This window comes from Gymnodraco acuticeps, unplaced genomic scaffold, assembly GCF_902827175.1.
Source record: "Gymnodraco acuticeps unplaced genomic scaffold, fGymAcu1.1, whole genome shotgun sequence".
Lineage (NCBI taxonomy): Eukaryota > Metazoa > Chordata > Actinopteri > Perciformes > Bathydraconidae > Gymnodraco > Gymnodraco acuticeps.
This window is the reverse complement of record NW_022989947.1, coordinates 3245249-3265193: the sequence shown is the minus strand read 5'-3', so window position 1 is coordinate 3265193 and position 19945 is coordinate 3245249. Positions and strand designations below refer to the sequence as shown.

General features: G+C 38.7%; 2 protein-coding genes across 3 annotated transcripts in view; one reads left to right on the top strand and one right to left on the bottom strand.

Moving 5' to 3' along the window:
* Positions 1 to 47: 47 nt before the first annotated feature.
* On the bottom strand, positions 48 to 2571 carry LOC117542680 (transcription termination factor 1, mitochondrial). 2 transcript variants are annotated; one of them, XM_034210491.1, is made up of 2 exons: positions 2436 to 2571; positions 48 to 1771 (listed from the first exon to the last, which is right to left on the bottom strand). In XM_034210491.1, the coding sequence occupies exon 2, from the start codon at positions 1727 to 1729 to the stop codon at positions 572 to 574; it is 1158 nt and encodes a 385-aa protein (XP_034066382.1). In that variant the 5' UTR covers positions 1730 to 1771; positions 2436 to 2571; the 3' UTR covers positions 48 to 571. The 2 variants fall into 2 exon arrangements, with proteins under 2 accessions (XP_034066382.1, XP_034066383.1); XM_034210492.1 differs by having other exon boundaries at positions 2274 to 2447.
* Positions 2572 to 5544: 2973 nt separating this feature from the next.
* Positions 5545 to 19945, top strand: part of akap9 (A kinase (PRKA) anchor protein 9) — a 65838-nt gene continuing 51437 nt past the window's right edge. Inside the window, 4 exon segments of the mRNA XM_034210476.1 lie at positions 5545 to 5780; positions 14129 to 14386; positions 17773 to 17817; positions 18633 to 18700. Coding sequence (XP_034066367.1) covers positions 5733 to 5780; positions 14129 to 14386; positions 17773 to 17817; positions 18633 to 18700 — 419 coding nt within the window. The 5' untranslated portion in view covers positions 5545 to 5732.

Sequence of the window (19945 nt, the reverse complement as noted above, 5' to 3'; positions counted from 1 at the left end):
TGTATTCTCCCATATAAAGATTAATACAAAAAGAAAGACTAACCTTGTAACAGTCAGATCACTTTTATTTCGAGATTGTATCCTCACATGAATTCTAAGAGCAACTCTCCAACATGAAATGTATACATGATGAAGAAATAAAATGATCAAATCAATGGAAGAGGATTTTCTTAACAGGTGTCAGTGATACAAAAGTGCAATCTTTAACAATAAATGACTAGCTATTAGAACTCAGTCAGTCAATTGACAGAACATTGAAGCAGCAAGTTTCTCAATTGTAAGCATTTGCTGCACTAGTTGCCTTATGTGATAGAAAAATAAAATGTCTGTGTTTTTGGATAATTGGTTGGACAAAACAAAAACTTTGAATATCATACTGTGATTTAGTTTTTCCTTATTTTACAGACCTTATGATTAATCAGGGAAAATGTTTGTCATAGCCAAACCAGAGTTACAAAAGAGACATCTAAAAGTCAGAAATCATATTCTACTTACTAAATGAACAAAACATGTTTGAAAAGCAAGCCCAAGTAAAAGCAGCATCCAAAATTATGTAACATCATATCAAGACCTATATAGGTATCATATTAAGTCTTTCAATCTTTGCATCAAAGCGCTTTTGGCTAGAGTCCAGGACGTTGATGCCTTTCTCCTGAAAGTCATATCCCACTCTCTTCAGCTCCTCTAGTCGCCCTGAGATGTTCTGTGTGCTGTAGTCTAACACTTTGGGCTTTCGCACTATCTGCTCCATTGTTATTCCCCCTTTTAACAGACAGTCCAATTTAGTGCTGAGCCTGTCCTTCCCAATGAACAGAACCATTGGAAAGCTGAGGATTAGTTTCTTAATGTCAGCTTTCTGACAGCCAAGTGCTACCATCTTTTGCTCGAGACTTTGAAAATTAGTTTTCAGACATTCACTAGAAAGGTCCAGTATTTCTGCTCCAGGCCCTTGAAAGAGGTCGAGCAGTTCTGAATTGCTCAACGTAAGAGAAGCTCTAAGGATGTCGATATTTGTCCTGACTCTCTTCGTGCTTCTGATGAGAATGTAAAGGTTTCTGGATATTACAGCTTTAGGAAACTGCTCTGGATTCTTCCCGCCAAGTTCGGCACATATTTCTTCCAGAAAGGCCACCATCCGCTTGTTCAGCACTAAGCTGTTGGAGAATGTCCGCGGCGCTGTGGTCAGCAGACGATGGAGGTCTTTGGTGTTCAGTCCCAGCGAGGTGAGAAAAGTGATGTTGTCATCCAAGTTGGCATTATTACTGGTGCGAAAGAAAGACTCAGGTGAGCGATACAGGACGCTCACAATTTCTTCATCAGTATTGAAGATCTTTCTCCACAGCTCCCAGCGCTCTTCTAGGTGTTCAACGGAGCGGGTGATAGCGCGAGGATAACGGGATATGATGCTGGCGATCATGTTAGTAGGGGCACCTTTTTTGTCCAAAAAGAGAGCGACAGCTTGCTCATTTGTGAAGGCTTTACGAAGCACCCCGGGCTGACGCAGGCGTGCCATCTTCACGTCAACTCCCATTAGATTCAGATTGTCCACCAGCGATACATTCTCTGAGGTGTCCGGCTGCTCTCGCTCCTTACTACCTGTAGGAGCAGTGCAAAGCCTCCTGGGAAGACAGGTTGGTGTCAACTGTACTGGGATGAGCCCAAAGCACCGCTGAAATGTCCCTGGTTGATGAAGCCTTTGGAGAGCCCTTACTCCGGCTACTGCTGCCATTTGTAAAGCTACTTTGCAACACCTCTCCCTGTTTTAGAGAAACTGAAACAAAAATAAACATGTTTAGCTAAACAATGATGGAGTCAAAGGGAAAAATTCAGTTTGAACGTAAACGGCATACTGTTTGTTATGTTATTCATATTTTGTTCCCTACTTAAATAAAAGAACAGTAAATATGAATAATAATATGTGAATCAAAATTACTCAAAATGCAGATATATATTTTTTAGATAGAATATATTTTAAATTCGGTTGGATTCTATGTTGAAACATGTCTGAAGCATTTTAATGTTGTAAAGTGTTGAGATAGAGTTAATCTCCTATCAATGGAGCCTATTTCATTTGTTGATCAAATTGTGAATTTAACATCTGAATCTGGGAGATATTTCTTATATCTAGAGATACATGACAATGTCAGCTTCTGTTAAGACTCTGTGCTAAGGGAAAACTCCCATTATTCTAATTTCTTACGATGAGGCAGTAGTTATTGACTAGCTTGAAACCAGGTGATGGCTAAATGTACAGATATATGACAAAAACACACCACGAAGACGAGCTACAGCAGCTACGTCAGAAACTTTGTTCGCCCCCAAATGACTGCCTGAAAGACCGATGAGCGATAACGTTTAAACATTTAGTATGTACAACGAATGATCAATGTTTCAAAGCGATAGTCCTTGTGAAGAAATTAGATAAAAAAGCATACCATATACGTTTGGTTTCTCTTAGCCAACTACATCATGCTGTAGTGTTTTTTTGATGACAACCCAGTGTCAAGGAGAAAGCGGAAACGCGAAGCTCGAGGGAAAAAAGCTCTCACAGCGTCATCTGGCGTTTTGGAGACAAACTGTCCCCAGCTCACTTCCAACCACTAGATGGAACTCATTTATCATTTTATTTAATCCAGGCCATGGGTAACCTTTCAAATTGTGGAGGATGGAGGCTACCAAAATCATTAAAACTAAATTATTTCAATACATAATTTGATTAATTTTAGAATAAGCTCATAATAAGCTTTCACCATTCGTCATAACTGTGCACTGTTGTTAAAACTCTCACATTCAGAGAAACAATACAAATTGCTCAACCTTTTTAAATTCAACCTGAGTTTTATTTTATTTTTGACTTATTTTTGACCTGAATCATTGCATTACTATTGTGCACATAATGTTCACAGTGAATACATAACCATTCACTTACAATGCTATCAGGGTGAATTAGGGTTTTCAAGTCATAGCTTTATTATGATACATATTCAGTATAACAATACCAATTCTATGATAAAATATATGTTGGAATGTGAGCTTGCATTAATAGTTAATTAATGGTAGACACACATCTGACAACCCTTTATGCATGAGGTACAATAGAGCATTTGCCATGTGTTGTGTCTCTTTGCTTAGCACTGAAAAACCTACTGACCCATTACCACTCTTTACTGATGAGTCCAACCACTCGTGAATATTTTAATACTGCATAGTGATATCTTCATTATGCAAAGGAGCTTTCGCCCCGCTGCTCTAAGATTGAAGTGAGCGTGGTGTTTCAGTGAAAGCAGCTTTGTCCATGATAGGATAGGATACACGTTTTCCTTATTATCAACAGGACACAGTGTATTTGTCATTATCAAACACAGTTCCAGTTTTCTCACACTTGTCAAAAAGCACTTCTGCCTGTATCTGCATAATGATGTGTTTGGTAACAGCTCTTATGGCCACATTTCCGTCATTTTTAATGTGAGGCTATAGAGGAGACGCAAGAAAGATAACTGTGTTGGAATTTGATTGTCGTGTTTAACACTTGGAGCTACACATCTTAAGGTAACACTGACAAAAAAACATAATAAAATAAAAACATCAGTTGCATCATGATGACACTACTTTGAAATAACATGGTATTTATGTGAAAATGTTCAAATAACATGTAGACTATTAGTCAATTATAACAAGCATTTGAGTGGCTCTTCATCCCCTCAGCCATGCTCTTTTTAAAAACACAACTATCCGCTTTAATTTGAGCTGATAATGATTTTGCCTATCTAGCTTTCCATACTCATCTGATTCCATTTTATTTCGAGTGTGCCTAGTTTCTCACTCCCTTTTGAGCCTCTTGTTATGTTTTTAATATTGAATAGATTTCTATCCTGATCCATTTGTTGTGGTCTACATTGGTAAAGTTGCTCGGGTAACTGCTGACACAGTACTCCTTCAGTAAATGAATAATTCAAAAACTGTTGAAGCTTTCAAATGCTCAGCGGTTCCTGCAGACGCTGTTGCACAAACAGTGAGTTTTAACAGCTGGTGTCAAGCTGGTAAGAATGTCTAAAAGAAGATGGGTGGAATTCAAAATTTGCCAGACCATAAGCTGTTCGGCTCCTGTCAGCCGAAGACACAGAGCATCCTCTCCTGCTGCTGCTGCTGCTGCCACGGGTATGTTTGAAATGTTATTGGAGGGCAGAGAAAGGTTTAAATTGTTGTTTGTTTTAACCATAATTGAAACAAAAGGTGAGATGACAGGGACTTATACAATGGTACTATAGTTTAAATAACCTTTAACATTAACATTTGTTAAGTTGAAGACACACATTGTGATTCTTAACAACTTGAGGTTGTTTTCACATTTTACAAATACACATACATTTCGCAAGCTGTTTACATTTGTGTGGTCCTATGAGAAAAGTTCTCTCCTTCAGAAGAAAATGTAATTGCATAATTCAATAACAAAGAATAAAAAAAAGAGAAGACAAGTGTATTTGTACACTAAGTGATTTATGTGTGCTTTACTTAAAATAAATAATACAATAACATTATACAAGAATCAAACAAATGAGGCAGAATTCACCAAAATAGGATCACAGTTCTTCCAAAATCCTGGTCCCTGACATCAGAATTGCTGCACATTAGGCTACTTATTTGTTCATCAATTCATGTAAAATGTTTTTATATGAAGCGAAATGACACTTTAGTAATTATTGTAAAACTAAACATGTTTGCAGAACAAATACTGCTATATAAGTTGTATTGATAATTACTATAACTAGTCAGCCGATGAAGATCAGTTCCACATACATATTCTGTTAAATACTGAACATTTTGTCTTTTATCGCCTCCATCTGTCCTAGAAACATAAGCCAGTCTCTCATGTTACCTGTCCCATTCAGCCAATGAGGCTCAAATGTTTCCTTTTTGAATGAGTATACGGCACTGTTGTTGTTAAATGTGCTCAGTGTGTATCAACTTGAGTTGATGAAATACGTTTTTTATACGACAAAAAAACGCAGCTTTGAAATAAAAATATCTTGTTTTCAAAAAACAAACCTCTCAAATGGGACAGCTCTGCCTTTCCTCCCGTTACCATAGAAACTGAGCAGATGTTTTAAGCACTATTCAGACTGCATTTAAAACATAGAAATTCATGGTGAATATGTGGATAATAGAATACTTTATTTAGTGTACATTAATAAGTTAAAAGGTTCTGCAAAATGAGTATTGCCTTTATAAATTCAGATTTCTTTCCGATCAAAACATGAGAAAATAAAAAGTAAACATGACAAACAAATGGAGTTATGTGGTTTGTTAAATATGTTTTAGAAGTAAAAGTACACGATTTACCTCTGAATTGTAATGTAACATACTCAAGTAATTTAAAGTATGTGTCCCTCCCTCAAAATGTACTTGCTTAATTTACACGACTGCTGCAAACACATTCACGCGTTGAGAATAGCACAAGTAATCGCGAGATTTCTGACAGCCCTGAAGGCAACACCATTGGTATGCCAGTGGGCGTGGCCGCACCTACACGACGTCATCATTGATGGGTCTCATGTTTACGTGGAAAACATGGCGGCGGACTACCAACAAGGATACAGCGCCTAGTAAATGCGACTGGAAGCGAGTTGGAAGCCAAAACGAGAGAAATATTTAACTGTTAGCTTTTAGATTGACCTCGCTGGTATTTCGCATGAAGCAGTCTCCCTCTTGTTTCAGCCACAGGAACAGCGGTGATGGAGGACGAGGAGAGGCAAAAGAAGCTGGAGGCCGGCAAAGCAAAGGTTGGATTCTCAGTTTTTGGTGTCACGAGGACTGATATTACTCTGTAAAGTGATAACTTAATGTTGTCGACAACTTATTCCACTCACTGCTAGGTCTGTCAGCTGTTTACAGGCCCCCCTCCCCCCTTTGTTACCCCCCTCTCAGCTGTCAGTCCCACAAACATGCGCCCTGCTCTGACAGCCGCTGGCTCGCCGGGCTGTTAGCATGCTGCTAGCCTAACGTTACTTCACTGATTCATTGCACTTTTCTGAACATGTAGGAGTGTATAGCAATGCTAGCTTGACAACACTAGCTGCCACATCGTTATCAAAGTCTTATAAATGCCTTAACTCCACCTGAAGTGAGGCAGGCAGGCTGGTGTAACAGGATAAACAGGACACATTTCCCCACTGGCTAGAGCAAACATTGCCCAGAGGTGTGCTTCATTGGCTTTATCAATCGGACTCATCATTTAGGTCAGGAGGACAACCCCCACCCCCAGTTACTGGTGTACAACCAGGGTGCTACAACAGGATAATGCAGGGCTTTACATTTTGCCCTGAGGATTAATGTCCATTTCGTCTTTGATATTTTTGTGAATTAATGCTGTTTCATGTTGGAAATGAAAACAGTGTTACACTGCTCTGGCTGAGTTGTAAATACTCCCTTCTTGTAGCTTTACTGCTGATGTACTGTATGAAATGCAGCAGTGGTTATCTATATTTATTTTCTCAAGCATTTTCGGTATGAATTATGTCCATAGCATGCCTGCAAGGAGGTTACAATATATGACATGCTGCTCCACTTTGGGCATAACAAAATAATGAACACTATGACAATAAAAAACCCTTTAGACTTGTGTTTAAAATGGTGTTCATCGCTATTACTCATACACCACTTACTGTTGCTTCTTCTTTATATTTAAGTTTTTGTCTAGCTCTATCGACTTATACAAAGAGTTTGTAATGAATATAAGAATGACTTTTGTCAGGTAGACTTGAAATGCTACCCCACGTTGTGACACTGCAGAGAAACATCTAATACTCTACTATTTGGTTTCTTTTAGGTCACTCCAGGTTACATAGTGGAGCTGCTGCCCTGGCTTTTATGTTAGCACAGTGGGAGAGACCATGACAAACACCATCTCAGTGGCATTTTGTCTTATAAAAGGCCTCTCTGTACTGCAGGGGGTTTGCTGTTTTCTTTTTTTCACACACCGTACCATGTCACCACATGCGCTCACTTGCAAGGAGAAACAGCACTCTGTATTTTGCGGAATAATACTTTTATAATGGTTGGCACCTGGTAGGGATATCCAGGACATTATTATTTGTTCTCAAAGTCCGGCTGGATCTTGTAAACTCGGATTAAGTCAAGGCTGATTTTTAGAATCAATCAGCAAGCAATGGGGAGTGTTTGAATAATGACACTGCCCCTCTAAACTTCCACACATTAAAGGTAAAGATTTCAACTATAGGTGGTTTTAGATGTAAAAATTCAACATTGAATCCAATACATTTAGTTGAAAATGAAGAGGAAGTAAGTATGACATTGCTGCTATGATTCCCAAGTCTGACAATCAGAGGCAACGACTAGTGTCTTGGTAATGAGCTTCCTAGAACCAGGTGTAAGTAAGGCTTCATTTTTCAGAGTGAAAGGAGAAATGTCGATCCATTATAACCCCTCTACTTAGATTGACTTCCTTCCCAAGCACGTGCCTATTGAGTGAAACCAGACAATAAGCATTCATTGCAGGCTGATGTTTCAATGCATTAGCTGCAGATGTATTGTTGTTGCTCTCACTTTTCTCTGTGGAAAGTGCATTACCAGCATAATAGATGTCCTGGCTTCAGCTCCCTTCTCCAGTTACATGTCTTTGAGTGTCTGCATTTTCTGACACAGCCGTGATAAGATCAAGATGGTGGAAGGATTTTGTGAAACTCACAGACGTAGATACTGCATATTTTACAGTCGCCAGTTTATCAGTGACTTACCTCTTACTTTCTTTGCCAGACTCTGCAGAAGTTTGAGCTTGTGTAAAGCCGCTTTTTTAAAGTGGCACTAATGATGTAAATTGCCTGTATTCAGCGCAGTTCCATTTGATCTGAAACGGATGAATCAAATAGACATGTTTTATTGTAATGGTGGTCTACAATTAAGCTTAAGGGGCTTCTTTAACTGTCAGATTGGTGTCTCCATTGAGGTGCCAGCCTATGTACTGCTCCAGCGTTGTCACAATAATGCTGATTGGCTCACAGGGAGGACACGGCAGTGTTTTTAAATTTGGACCCAGAGACGCATGCGTCATTCATGAAGGCAAGGCAAGGCAAGTTTATTTATATAGCACTTTCCAACACAAGGCAATTCAAAGTGCTTTACAAAAAATGAAAGAGATTAAGAAAATGGCATTTAAAATCAGTCATTAAAAAGAAAAGCTAATAAAATAAACATTAAAAGAAAAAAAAGGGCGACATGCATATTTGTTTCCCTGCTTCTCTCATGTGCCTTCTGGTCCTGCAATGAAAGTATGTTTGTAACTTTACAGGGCCTCTACCATCCTGACTGACGGGCTTGACTGGTCATTTGATGTGCCTTAGGGTTTTTCTGCAAATAAGCCATCATGGCAGTGGATATCTGATGAGTGCTGATTTAGCTCTTAACAACTAATGGTGATACTTAAAATATTCCTGATTGATATTATGTCCAAACTAATATGAAATCCTTCAGCCTTGATTGGATTGTTTCAGCTAATAAACATGCAGACCCTTTTAGAGAAATCAGTTGCCAAACTATACCACAGCCAATTAAAATGGTGTAGCCACAATATTACAAGTAGGTTGTCCTGGGGTTCAAATAGCCTAAAGGTCACGTTGATTAGGCAGCTATGGAGGTTTTGAGGACAGCAAAGGTGCAAGTTGAGCTGCTTAGCTTGGGCATAGTTAATCGTCGTCCGGTGACTAATCATGTGCGTGTCCTGCAGAGCTCCTTATGATACAAAGAGTTAACCACGCTCTTTTATCTTATTCATTTGTTGAATTAAAACTGGAACGGTTTCGCCTTTTAGGCCTCAGTCTGTATCATCCCAATATGTTTGGAGATATAACATTGAATGCTCTTGAAGCTCCTGTGGTGTCATGCGGTGCTGCATGCAAAGGGCTTGCCCAGTGATTGATTGAATGTGATCGTCTTAACAGCTGTTTGGTTTAATTGCTTCAACCGGGAACATGACTTAACCGAACTTCCCGTGCACTTTTAGAAACCTTTTTATGTGAGAAGGAAGTCTCTTCCCCTCTTTTGATATTTTCATAAACTTGTTTTTCACTTGAAATACGGAAAAATAGTCAGCAGAACTGATGCTGCAGTAGCACACCACAGCTGATTGAAATGTATACTATACCAAGACATTAGTTAGGTTTCACTGTCTTTATAAGAGAAACATCTTTTCCAATAGGCATTCGTATCCGTATATATTCGATATAGCTCATTTAAAATCACAGGTTTGGTGGCATTTTAATTGAGTTACTTGGAAATCTTGGGACGTATGAATGATTTTTGCAGAATTTGCAGTCTTTAAGTTTGATGTCTCTGGTTGAGGACTATAGTGTTAATGCCAATCTCGACATTCATAATTGTCTGCTTAATAAACCCGACTACAGGTGTATAGGAATTAAGAAATGGTCCAACACATTACATTTCCTACAGGGGATCTAAGACTCTATTTCCTATCCAGAATGTGGCACCTACATGCCATAGACTCCAGCTGGTCTATCCTATAGCGACCATTGTGTGTTCACCTTTTGAGCTCTGTTTTCTGTTGCTCATTGGACAAGCAGCCATCACCAAAGACATTTCCATTCAGATATCTGCCCGCTGTTATTCTCTGCAGTGAGGAGGGAGACTGTGGCGGCGCTCATTAAGATGAGGATGCTGCATGAGAACATCATTCTCAGTGGAGGTTATAAGGATACTTGACTTTGATCCTGGCTTAGATTTGTTGACTGCTAAGGCACGTAGGGCTGTGACGGGTATTACAAATGTATTGCTTGTTGAGACAGGGACACGGGTGATTTGATGACCTGCAGAACCACATTTTATTGCTCACAGGCAATAAGCACATGCTCAGCGTCAGAATAAACACATTCAAATACCTTTACCTGCCGCTCAGTCGCAGTGTGAAGAGACTTTAGGGTAGGAGTTGTTCAGGTCATCACATTTCTTTGAGATATATACGCATATATAAACTAAAGCGAATTATAGCGTCTGTGTTTGAAGCCTCTTTATTGTTTAACAGCTGAACCCCCCCCCCCCTGCTGCCCTCCTCATGCTAGGTCAGGTGACTTCAGTTGCTGTGGCTGCTTTGTTTTCAGGCCGGTTAGCTATTGTTCATTTCCAACCGGAATGTGTGTGTACATGTGTGTGAAGCACAGGATGGTTGCCCCCTGGTAGTGGGGTGTTGACTAACACACTGCTGCTGACAGCCTCATTGACACATGACTTTGCTGTGAGTGTCCTCCCCACTGCACTGCTGCATTTTAGTGCTGCTTCAGTATTATAGCCTCACTGGCATGAATCCATTGACAGAAGACTACTACTGAATGACCAATTGGCAAATTACTCTTGTCAACAGTATGTTAAAGTGAAGCAATAGTTATTCTTTAGCTGTGTACTATACATTTTTTATTTATTGATATTTAAAACAATTAAAATGAAGTAGCAAATATTTCTTGGATGGCAAACACAGTTTATTTTGGTTAAATACATCTAATATTTATAGATCTATCCTGCTCATTTATTTCAACTGTGTCCAATCTGGTCAATACACCCAGACTTATACCACCCCAATATAAATATACATCATGTCTGAATATAAATTGTGTTGACCTCCAAATGAATATGTATCAGCTGAAAAACAACATAAACACTCACTTTGAATATTACATCTTAGTTTTGTTTAGCTCCACTTCAATTGCAATGAATTTAATCTCACCAAAAAAAGAAACATATTTACTGTATGTTGTTGTTGATGCTGTGAGTCACCTACTTTTACACATGGATTCAAAAAAAACCCTGTGTGAAAAATCTGGCTGTGTAAATGTTTTCAGACAGCAGATGGTGATACACCTACAGTCTCTCCTCCTGGATGGCGACGCAGATCTGGTTCTCCATATGCTCGGCCAGCCAAATAGGGCAGCCTGATATGATAAGCAGCTCAGTCAAAGGCTGGGTTTCCGGAGACTTCTCCAAAACTCAGGCTAATTTCTTCTGGCAGGTCCACTGCATGTCATTTAGTGATAGTGTGTTATTTTGATTTCATCCATAATCTTGTTGTTGGGTTTTCAGAGCTGTGTGTGTGTGTGTGTGTGTGTGTGTGTGTGTGTGGTGTGTGTGTGTGTGTGTGGTGTGTGTGTGTGTGTGTGTGTGTGTGTGTGTGTGTGTGTGTGTGTGTGTGTGTGTGTGTGTGTGTTTGTGTATGGTGTGTGTGTGTGTGTGATGTGTGTGTGTGTGTGTGTGTGTGTGGGTGTGTGTGTTGTGATGTGTGTGTGTGTCGTGTGTGTGTGTGGTTGTGTGTGTGTGTGTGTGTGGTGTGTGTGTGTGTGTGTGTGTTTGTGTGTGTGTGTGTGTGTTGTGTGTGTGTGTTGTGTGTGTGTTGTGTGGTGTGTGTGTGTGTGTGTTGTGTGTGTGTGTGTGGATGTGTGTGTGTGTGTGTGTGTGTGTGTGTGTGTGTGTGTGTGATGTGTGTGTGTTGTGTGTGTGGTGTGTGTGTTGTGTTATGTGTTTGTTGTGTGTTGTGTGTGTGTGTGTGTGTGTGTGGTGTGTGTGTGTGTGTGTGTGTGTGTGTGTGTGTGTGTGTGTGTGTGTGTGTGTGTGTGTGTGTGTGGGTGTGTGTGTGTGTGTGTGTGTGGTGTGTGTGTGTGGTGTGTGTGTGGTGTGCTGTGTGTGTGGTGTGTGTGTGTGTGTGTGTGTGTGTGTGTGTGTGTGTGTGTGTGTGTGTGTGTGTGTGTTTTTGGGTGGGTTTTTGTTTTGTGGTGTGGGTGTGTGTTGTGTGTGTGTGTGTGTGTGTGGTGTGTTGTGTGTGTGTGTGTGTGTGTGTGTGTGTGTGTGTCCGGCCCTGTGGCCCTGTAGGGGGACGGGACCACGACGCCCACTCTCAGCTCTGTGGTGTCCGCCTCTAACCTCTCCTTTATGCTAATGTTAGCTGCTACAGGAGTGTGGTACAAAATGACTTCTTATGTAAACCCTGTTCTCACTGTGTACAATGCGTACTTATTTGCATTGTGCCTGAATGCTGAGAGGACAGTGTTGTCGCACATGGCTGAAATGACAAACTGACATTTAAGGATCTGTGATATGACCATATATACTTTGAAACAATATGTTATTAACTACTGTCAGAAATGTTACTGTACAATTAAACTTGACTGAGTGTGAATATATTTAATGGATATGTAGGTGTGTTGCAAATCAAATTTAAATCAAAGCAAATATATTTAAATATACATTTTGCATCAATGATATAAAGGTTCTTCATTTTTAAGTAATTGAGTAACTGCATGAAAGTTCATTCTTGGCGTAGGGCTGCTCAATTAATCGCGATTACGATTATGGCTTGCAACGATTACGAAAACAATCGAAATAAAACGATTATTTTTTTTTAATCATTATTATTTTTAAAAAATAATAAACATTTTTTTTATTGGTTTTTCAGTTGAATTATACTTAACGTTCAGGGTAATCAACTGTTAAAAACATACTGTTAAAAAAAAAAAGTGTTTTCAAAGTAAATGGATAATCGTTTTTAATAATCGTGATATCAATTATTGACCCAAATAATCGAGATTATGATTTTTGCCATAATCGAGCAGCCCTATCTTGGCGTTTGAAAAATGAGTCTAAAGACAAAACATAAGCACTTCCAAAAATAGTGCCAAACCCATATGTTAAAGTGCATTTAGAGTAATTATTCCTGTCATGGGGTTCTTTGCCATTTCCAAGACAGCTGCGACACCTGCAGCCCGGCTGTGAGCTGTCGCTGGAACTCATACATAATACATGTCAGTAGTTGGAACAAACTGTGTTTCTAGTAACATTTGCTGCTTTTGTTTTCAGTACAAAATGAATTTGTGTGAAAGAAAGGGAAAAATAATGAATAGTTAGATATTAGATCTGTTTGCTCCTACGCTTAAACACTGTTTTAAAAGTATTTTCTTAAGATAAAAAGTCCTGTGTTACCTTGAAATGGAGAATATGAACGCTAATAACAATGGATAATAAAATACCTTTATGTTTTGGATTAGGGCCAGAAAACATGGAACTGTTGCTGGATTAAATGGTTGTTTAAATGACATAACATTAATTGAAATTGTGTCTGTAGTTGATTATTCATTTTTAAGCTCAAAAACTAAAGTTATCATCTTTCATCGTCCAGAATGCAAAAAGATTATTTTTGGATTAGTCTTTTTTATTATCTGCCACAAATGACTATACATAGGTTCTGCTGGGGTTCAAATAGACTAAAGGTTTTGTTGAGGTGTTGAGGACAGCACAGGTAGGAGTTGATCTGCTTAGCTTGGCCTGAATGGTTAATCGTTTCGGTGACTAATCATGTCTGTGCCCTGCTCAGCTCTGCATGAGGGACAGACTGGACCACAGGGGCTCTTTTATCTTACCAATTGGCTTAATTGAGACAGGAGGGTCTCCCTTATAGTCTGCAGTTTTAGTCTTTGTTCATATGTATAAATATCTAACATTCAATGATTTTGAAACTTTTGTAATCTCCTGCTGTGCTGCTTGTTCCGAATTAAATTGATATAAAGTGGAGATCTTGAACCAACACAAAGTTGTCTCTTTCATAAATTATGAACATAAGCAATTCAAACAAAACGAGAGAGATGACATAATGTTTTAGTTCCGATCATTGACATAGTTTGGAAATGTAATCCCACTAGTCAGGATTAGCACCTGGCAGAGCAAGAGGCATGTGTCGGGTGATACAGACTCAGGAAGGGAGGACTCATTCACAGCGGGGGGAGACGTCTTTTTGGGACACATAATGCAGCGCTTTCATTTGAGCAATCTGTGCCGACTTGGAGTAGGTTTATTTGTTCTTTTTCTATATTTTCTTTATTAAGTTTGTGGGAGGCTAACAACGTTGTGAATCAGGCTAAAGCAGGAGGTTATGCTCTAAAGCTTTAGCATTAAGGTCAGGTAAACAAAGATCTGAGAACAGGCTCCAGCCCGAGATGTAGACGAGAATAACCCTTCCAAGAAGTGTTATCGAACACGTTTTGACTTACTTTACCTCCAAGGAGAAGCTGAAAATGCCATTTGTTATTCTTTAACACTGTCTGTTTCTCTCTTCCCTCTCCAGTTGGCTGAGTATCGGCAGAGAAAAGCTCACACGGACTCCCAGAAGCATCAGAAAAAGAAAAAGAAAAAGAAAGCTGCGGAGGACTCTGAGGGGGACTCTCAGGGACGAGTGGAGGGCGAGCCGGATCAGTCTGTGGGAGGAGAAGGACGAGATGCATCACAAGAAGGGAATGAAGACCCCCCCACCAACGAGTTTACCTTCGCCAGGACGCTGCGGAGCGGAGAGATGGTCAAACATAACCAGACCTACACCATAGAGGTACACACCTTCATTTATTACAGTTTTACAGTCCCCTTTATTTCTTTCAATGCACAAGAAAAACACAAAATAAGGTAAAGGTGCAAAAACGAATATATGAGAGAACATTTCCTGAAGGGCATTTTGACATATTGAAATAGTTACTTCTGTTCATTGACTAGTCCAAACCACAAACATTTTTTTATTTACTATCAAAGAACGCTCAAACCCAGTGAATGTTTACTTTTGAAAATTGAAACCAATAAATTCGTTTTGGAATTGTTGCTTAAAATATTTGGCAATTCATTTTCTGTTGATTGAGTTATCAAATAATTGACTGATAGTTTAACTTCAAATACATTTTCAATGTTTGAATGTAATCACAAAATGTTGTAATGCATGAAATGGGAAGGTGAAACATGTGTTAATTTATTTTGAGATTATGAGATTATAGTTACCTAAAATGCTCAAACAAGTTAGCCTTCAATCATCAAACTAAGAACACACTGTTTGCATCCTGAATTATACAAAACACCATTCTTGGTGCTGACATCTTAAAGTGTCCAAAGTAATCTACTGGTCTAACATATTGTAAAACACATCTTCTAACAATGTTTATTTTATGGAATGAATTATAAAATGATCAGCATTCATTTTTAATGCTAATTAAAAAAATCAAGTAGCCAAAAATATAGGAATTCACGTCAGTAAAAGATCCCTGCTAAGACTCTGGTGTTTCAAATCTGAAGGTTCACTGTCTGTGTGCTTTGGAACAGCACTAGCATATTTCTCTCAGTCACAAACAATGTCACAATATGAATAATGTTTATTCATGAATCTGTCATTAATTGTCTCCAGTGAAAGGACACATTTGAAGCCTTTTTAAACATGAGCGTTCCCTCTGTCTCTAATGCTGCAGTCTGATGTAGTCTTTGCTCCTCCTGCACCCTGCAGTCTGATGTAGTCTGTGCTCCTCCTGCACCAAGAAAGCCTTTCAACACAAGGCATCTGAAGGCTTCAGTCTTTCATCATTAACATGCACTGACTGTAAAAGAGCCTATGAGAGAAAACACAAGCAGTGATAGATCTTTGTTAAAATGATCATCGTCGTCTCCAGAGTTTTGTTTGTCTCCTGGAGCCAAATGAGCCGCTGTAGCGTTGTCATGACAACCGGTCCCACTGAGAGCACCAGGCAGCGATGTAGGAATTTAGGCTGGAAAATGAATTGTTTCCTAATTTCTTCAGAATTGTATAATTCAGTGTTTTCTTTAATGAAAAGATTCAGCTGGAGATGTCTTGCTTTTCTGAGTCACACAGCTTAACTCAAAAACCAACATTTAAAAGTAACTAATGAATGAGACCTTTACCACTTTATAGAAGGAACATTTCTAAATGACATTTTTTGTAATCAAGCACACACAAGAATAACATTTCCAATAGCAAAACCATAATTCATTAATAATTACTTTGCTTTTAATTGAGCCCTTAGCTTCATTTCCCTCTAATTAATACAGAATTACAGATTTTCTTAATTATTTGTTTAGCAGCAAGCTTTTTATAAAATGATTGGTAATAATGATTTCTCATAATTAGAGTAAAATGCACAAAGCAATCTTATAACTGAGATTCTGCATTTCATATTTGAAACTTTGTATCCCAACAGTATAGATTGGACTTTTCAACGTGTTAAATACTTTTTCTGCAGCATGCATCTGGTTTAATTTGTCAATGATACATTTTGCCTGGAGGAGGCTTCATACTGTATTATATGATGTTTAACAACAGCACTTGATGATTAAAACTCGACTTCTGTGCTGAGAGACAAGATTTCCCTATGGAATAATTTATATTTTAAATGTTGGTGCAGTGCTGACTTGTTGTTCTGAAGTTTGAACTTTTAAACTTCTTAGTTTTTTGTTTGCTTAATACACTACAGACCAGTACTTTCATCAGGCATGCTGTTTGAAACTTTAAAGGGATGACATTTTATGTTGAGGCTTCTACAAATTCATTAAATATCCACAAATGCTACCGTGTCTCATGCTTTCATGGTCAGTCAGTTTAATATTCTTTGTCGACATCGAAAGCTTTTAAGAGCATAGTTATTATTTGGTCTGTAAGCTTTACAAACATACCTGACCTTATATCCTGCAACACATGTCATTCAGTAGTCTCAACAACAATGGCTCTGATAAATAAATATTTAATGGAAAATAAGCTATTCAAAAACAGTTTAGAAAAAAATGTGCACATATCTGCCGGCTCTTACACTTTTTCCTCTCAGTCTCTTTTATCACCGCTGTGCAGCCACTCTGGACCCGCTGTACACTTGATGCGTTACATGCCCACTAAACTTCCAGTTGCCATGGAAACAAACAATTGCCTTTAAACAGGATGAGATGCGTCGGCCTGCGCGACCAATTCCTGTGGCCTTGCAACACTTTTTCTACAGACCTTAAGGTTAATTTAATGTATGAATGATATGTTGCACAGAATTTTTTTTTACCTTGGAATCGACCCACAATCCTCTCTGTTATAAAAGGCTGTGGAACATAGAGCACTGAGATGTATTATGTAACACTAACAACGTAACAGACTGAGCCATACACACAGTGAAATGCTCTATGCCTTTTTACATTGTTCTGATCCCAGACTAACAGGTTCGAGGTTTGTCAGTGACGCTGCTTTCTGTTAGCAGGAAGCGGTTGCTGTGGAAACATAACAACAGTCTTTCACAGCTCAAATAATTACAAATATAAGTGTGCCGAGTGTTGAATCATAGAGGATGCCTTAGACAGCGGCAAGGAAACTTCTCGCTCTCGTTCAATGAGGTTTTGACATTGTGTTCACGTGTTCTGTTCTCCGTGCACGTTTTCTCTACGATCTCTATCAAGTAAAACTCTCCCTTTCTCCGCTCGTGGACCACAAACAGTTTAAATGTATGACCCTTGAATTAACCCGAACATAGAGTTGAATAGTGGCCGTCATTACTCAGTGGGAGTGAGAAAGGAGCTGTGTGATGGAAGGAGGTTAGGCCCATATGTTAATGCTGAGTGCCCACAGAAATAGGACATCATGCAGGCAGTGTTTATCAAACTGTTCAGATTTAACATTTTATCATGTGCGTTTTGTGGAAGATTTCTTGAAACTGTAATCACTACATAGTCCGGTTTTAATTTCACAATAAAAGATTACACATATTTAAAATGTTTACTGTTTATTTGACTTTGTTTATGCTCAATTGTGATGCTTTGTCTGTCATGTACGGCTTAAGTTTCCTGTGAACAGATTGAAATCACTTTTACGTGGCTCATATTTTATTATTTTATTCAACATTTATCATTACTATTTGTTAGTTTTTTAAAAATTCAGTACTGATTATACTGTCTTTATCTCCTCTGTTGCAGCCGGAGAGTGAAGTGTCCACGACGGCCGAAGATTATTCCTCAGAGGTGAGAGGACCGTTCTGAAAAAATGTATCCTATCGTGAGACAAACCCCCCCCTCTTAACTTCAAATTAGGGCTGGGGGACCATTTGATATGATATTTGTCTTTTTAAGGTTAAAAAGACACTAAAATATCATATCAAATGGAGGTCCTTCACAATACCTTATCTCCCATTCCTACAATCAATGTTTTTTACCATGCCAAGTTTACATCAATGCAACTTGTATATTGAAGCATCTTTTAGAAGGGCTTCTGGAGATCCATATTTAACTACCAGAGGATGCTTTTGTTGATTTTATGAAAGTAAATATTTGTACAGCTTATTAGCCAGGTAGACCTTTGTTGAATACTGTAGTCTTCCAGTACACATCCACACATTCAGACTACTAGCTAGGTTATAACATATCCCATGCTGGTATGCCTTCACAGAAATCCAACCACAGACCCAGCCACTTATTTTCCAGAAAATAGGTGAAACATTTTCCCTTCTGCACTTTGAGTTGAATTTTTTATATCAAATCTGATACATAAATGATGTTATTATCAGTCAAATGGAGGATATTCATTCTTGTAAAAATGTGACTTCTATTAACTATCGTCAACAAGGAACATCTGTTATCTAAAACTAAACACAGAAAACTCTGAATCCTTAAAAGGTTGATTTTAAAACCAACATTTCAAAACATTTGCCCAAAAAACGAATCACCAGACTTTAGCAGTAGCCTACTAATCTACCCAATTAAGACCTTGGAAACAATGTGGACTTTCCGTCACAGCTCCTATATCTTAAAGTTTGTCTGACAGCGTTGTGAATTAACAGGTGAATGGGTGCCATGAGGAGATGACAGAGAGCCTAATGATGCCTTCGAAGGATTTTGTCTGGGTACAGTAATCTGATCAATCAGCTCTTTTGGCTCGGCTTTCGGCTGCTGGACGTAACTGTCTGTTTGCTTACACTTTTGTCCTCTGCAAGATTTCCTATAACCCACTAACCAAGCCTGTTTAATGCTGTACTCACTCGACCATAACCTTATGTGTGATAGGAATCTGAAAGCTGTATCGTAGGGAAGAGAAGTACAAATCTTCCTATCTTATCAATGACACTTTGAAAGCACTAATGGCTGAGCAGTTTAGGATCGAACAGGGCAGTGTGACATTTTAGAAGTGTCAATCATTTGTGAAAACTGGAGGACAGTCTTCCGGGTGAAATGGAAGAAGAAGAGATGAAAAAAGGACTGTGAAGAGTTTGAAGGAGAGAGCACATGGGGGGGGGGGGGCTTATAAAGAGCTGCTCTCTTTAGATACACTGAGGTTAAACTTGAACAGGGGAGGGACACCAAGGAGGTGCTAATCAATAAAGGTGGGATAGCTGGGGAGGAAAATGACATGCCAGCTGCGGTTTGAATTACACTGACATGTTAAGAGAGATAATAATGTCAGAAGTTATTTATAAACTGAACTATTCTTATAGTATAAAAGTGTTACCACAACTTAATGTTTCATTGAAATATGCTAAATGAAACCCATATTGATCCACTCTTTAGGAACAATTGACTGTGTCTTAGTGAGGATTTTGACTTGTGTGTTTTGCTATGAATAATCTATAATACAATCCAAATACTCTCTGTATGAGGGCTGCAGCATTTATCTCTATTGTTGCATATTCTATCACATATTGTGAATTGTATATATTCGATATGCTTAGTGTTTCTTGACTGTCCCTAAAGACACGGTCTCAAACATGAAGTCCATCATCACAGGACTACAGTTCCCTTGATGTTCAGCCACACAAGTGTTCTGTGTTAAGGCTGATCAAGGCACCCTAACTTTTGGTACTGCTGCATGAATTAGCTTTTCTTGCCTTCAAGAAGGTCTCTGTCTGAAAGCTCACTTAAAAACATATTATATATATACAGTGCAAATGTATTTCATATTTTTCATTACGTCTGATAGTCTGTAGCTCCAACACCAAAACAGCCAAACCTGATACCAGGTGAGCGGCGCTGTTTTTCATCCTCAAAATTATTCAAATTAAATCACTTGATGTGGGATGAGACATTTAATTACTGCTTAAATGAGAAGTATTCAGCACCAATGCAAATGCCTTTCGATCTTAAATTGAAAGTGTGATAA